Source organism: Chenopodium quinoa, unplaced genomic scaffold, assembly GCF_001683475.1.
Source record: "Chenopodium quinoa cultivar QQ74 unplaced genomic scaffold, ASM168347v1, whole genome shotgun sequence".
In the NCBI taxonomy this organism is placed as follows: Eukaryota; Viridiplantae; Streptophyta; class Magnoliopsida; order Caryophyllales; family Amaranthaceae; genus Chenopodium; species Chenopodium quinoa.
In genome coordinates, this window is record NW_018742359.1 from 2,923,163 (window position 1) to 2,926,525 (window position 3,363).

At 33.4% G+C, this 3,363-nt stretch overlaps 1 protein-coding gene across 3 annotated transcripts; it reads right to left on the minus strand.

Annotated features, from left to right (window-relative positions):
* Positions 1–624: 624 nt before the first annotated feature.
* LOC110696078 lies at positions 625–3,152 on the minus strand. 3 transcript variants are annotated; one of them, XM_021873352.1, is made up of 5 exons: positions 3,037–3,152; positions 1,591–2,951; positions 1,342–1,479; positions 1,175–1,255; positions 625–1,087 (listed from the first exon to the last, which is right to left on the minus strand). In XM_021873352.1, exons 2-5 carry the CDS (start codon positions 1,867–1,869, stop codon positions 938–940), a joined length of 648 nt encoding a protein of 215 aa, XP_021729044.1. In that variant the 5' UTR covers positions 1,870–2,951; positions 3,037–3,152; the 3' UTR covers positions 625–937. The 3 variants fall into 3 exon arrangements, 2 of the variants coding, with proteins under 2 accessions (XP_021729044.1, XP_021729053.1); XM_021873361.1 differs by having other exon boundaries at positions 1,171–1,255; XR_002506249.1 differs by having other exon boundaries at positions 629–1,087; positions 2,872–2,951.
* Positions 3,153–3,363: the final 211 nt, after the last annotated feature.

A 3,363-nucleotide genomic window follows, 5' to 3' on the forward strand; every position in this document is an offset into this window, starting at 1 on the left:
AATTCCCAAAATTATATGTTGGTTGTCTATCATAATATAATTAAAAAAAAGAGACTTAAATCTCATGTTCTAATCTTTAATAAATAATATTGGCAATAAATTAAAATCCAATTCAAGCATCATAGCAAGATTACCTATTTAAGTTAACATTTTTCATATGTTCATAGTACTAATCTTCGTATACACAAGTATAGGGACACTATGAATAGGTAATCACAAGCTACATTGCGTTTATGGACTTTTAATTCATTAATAAATTTTATTATTCAAATTTTAGACAATGGTACACAAAAGGAATAACCATACCTACTTAAGCTTAAGGATTTAGGTTATTAACCATACCTACTTAGTTTAATTTTATATATTAAATTTTTTATTTATTGAAGGAGTCAGCACAAATGGTTTAAAGAAAAATTATACACACAACAGTCTATGCATCTCAGTTACCGTTAGTCACAAGTGAAGCATGTTTGAGTTAAATCATTTAAAAACAATCAAGTAGTTCATCTTTAAATATTAATATATTTTCCAAAGCACAATCTTTTTTCACTAATGTGGAAAATTTGATTATGCCAATACATTATTATTAACTAACACAGCACAACCCAGTCAATAAAGGGAAACAATAGTTTGAAATCAGTTCAAAAATAAGAGTCATCAAAATTACCGGACCCAACATCATTGGGCTACAAACTTTTAATAGAAAAATATTAATTAGGCTTTAGTTTTTATCAAGAACATAAGCCAAATACATCAACAAATCATAGTTAGTAGTGATTACAACAACATAACACATAGATAACAATTGAATCTTACTAGTTACTACAAATCTACAGGTATCTATATCAATCAAATGTGTGCGTCTATCTCCAGTTGATATGACATGCTAAAACATGAAAACAGTATTTCATTGCATCTCGACCTTCTATAACCATTATTAATCAGCACCTTCTTCGTATGTTGATTCTTCATCTGTTTGGTGGGGGGTGGTATCATCGTACAAGTACTTCCAACCCCAACGTAACCCATGTAAATCCGCCCGTCTATGCCTATCTCTACTACTACTGGGAACATGAGCCGAAACATCCTACACAAAAATGAAATACAAATCGTTAAAGAGTGATGGTGCATTTGTAACCCTTGCAGTATAAATTTACCAAAGAACTATACCCACATCATAAGTTGGACATTGAGGTGGTCCAGATGTGTCCCGTGCTACCTTAGGATGTCTTTCACCATAAGCCACATCTATAACCTACATAGACCATATATATTGTTCGGTCAAGTAAAATAAAAAACGCAACATGTGCTACATTAAAACATGGAAGATAATAAACATACCCCTAGTTTTCCATAGTCACCGGAATAAGTTCGGTCAAGCTTGCATGAATACCCAATTCTCTGCATGCTCCATGCCTTCACTCGAGGATATGTATCCCACGCATTGGGATCCAAGTTTAGTCGATCCAAATAGAAAATCTGAAATTATGTCCTTAAACTATTTTAATCAAAATTAAACAATAATCTTGACTATAGAAAACAATTTTATTTTTATAATAAATTTAACAAAAAGGCATATGAGGTGCTCACAACTGCAAAAATTGAACAACCACTGCTACCACCTGCAAATCCATTAGCATAAAACCGCCGAGCAAAATTTGAGACACTCTCCAGAAATTTATTCAATACCAATTCACACCAATCATAGTTTTTGTTATCCATACAACAACTCAATGCCGGTAGCAAATCAGCTGATAGTCTTGGGGATCGTTTTGGACACAAAATCATATGTAGAGAAATGATTAGGAACAAGGTTTTAAATACTTCTTCTTCATCTGGATCAAAATGTCCCTCCAATCTATCCATCATGATCCCAGTAACAGGAATGCCAACTGAAGTATATGTCCTAGACCCATGTGTATTAGCTTTTGTCTTCCACGCCCTCCATACTTTAACAATATTTTTTGGACCTTCATCCTAACTACACCAGACATTTCCTTGGATGTAGGGACTGGTTTCTCCCCATTAGGAATTCCTAAAATCCAATGCACTTGGTTCTTCGAAAGTAAATCGAACGACCATTTGTGCCTATTAAACACCTATTAATAGGATCAATACGAGTCATAATCTAGTATGCTAACTGTCGTGGTAAGTGCATATGGGAAGCAAAATGTAGGAGCCCCCCAAACCCCATATCACAAACCCATCTTTTTCTCCTTTCATCGAATTTCTGGCATATTCTACCAAATGACTCAACACGACAAGTCATATTTTGGGGGCTGCAGTTCATGTTTGAAACAACGGCAGGTTTCCTTTACCGTAAACTAACTTTAAATCAATCTGTAATATTATCTTAAGTTGTAAAAAATATGAGAATGGAACTCACTCTACGCAATGCAACAGTGTAATGATTAATCACTTACCCTTTTGCTTTCACAAAACCACCCAAACTTAAATTGTCATCCTACAATACATCAAATGCTTAAGCTAATTTAATCAAGATATACAAATTCTAATTAAAACACTAAAATCATATCAATTATTATTACTGTGAATAGTCCGGGATGTAACTCTATGGATTTTTGAACTATTCCAGTACCAATTAGGCGCTGCATTTTCAACAACATTATCAAAATCTCCAATTTCATTAAAAGAATTCACGAACCTCAATTAAACCTTGAACGCAAAAATTCAAATTTGCACGGAATCTGTTTTCATTTAATGAATACGTATTCTGAGTTTGTATTAGCACTTGTAAATTTAGAAAATAATAAGTTTCAATTACCCAGTAAACAACGATTTCAATTGAATTAACAAAGAAATTTACAACCAGTACATATCCATTACATAATCAGCATATACAAGACTTACAGATTCGCTCGAGTTGTTTGCCTTTCCCGCAGCATCGTCAAATACTGTTGGCCGGCACCTTTTTCCAAGGGCGTCTTGTCCTATACCAATCTGAACATTAGAGGAAGATACAGAAATGAAGAAACAAAAATAATTAGAGAACGGATCTGATTTTCAAATACTAACCAATTGTATGAAGGTGTTGAAGAAAAAACAGGAATGAGTGTGTTTGAAAACCCTAACTAGAGAGTTAAACTACAGCATCCTTGAGTTAAAAGACGTTTAGACGGCCAATATGACATGGCAGGTATAGTCATGAACTTGCCTGTGCCACATTCCAAATAAGGAGCATGAATTGACAGATGAGTCCTTACTAATGCAATGTGAAATACCGACAATGGGGCTAGATTAACGTTTTTTGTCAATCTAAAAGATGAACATGGAATTCTCGATTTTTAATAATTTATAACAATGTTCTTTTTTTGTTTTTTTTTTTTTACTAGGTGTCAAGAT

Bases quoted from the DNA above. Each gene is read 5' to 3' on its own strand.
- LOC110696078 (XM_021873352.1), bottom strand. From the start codon at position 1,869: ATGATGGATAGATTGGAGGGACATTTTGATCCAGATGAAGAAGAAGTA. The intron at 1,480-1,590 runs GTGAGCACCTCA...ACATAATTTCAG, and splicing joins GTTGTTCAATTTTTGCAGTT to ATTTTCTATTTGGATCGACT. The intron at 1,256-1,341 runs GTATGTTTATTA...TGGTCTATGTAG, and splicing joins GTGACTATGGAAAACTAGGG to GTTATAGATGTGGCTTATGG.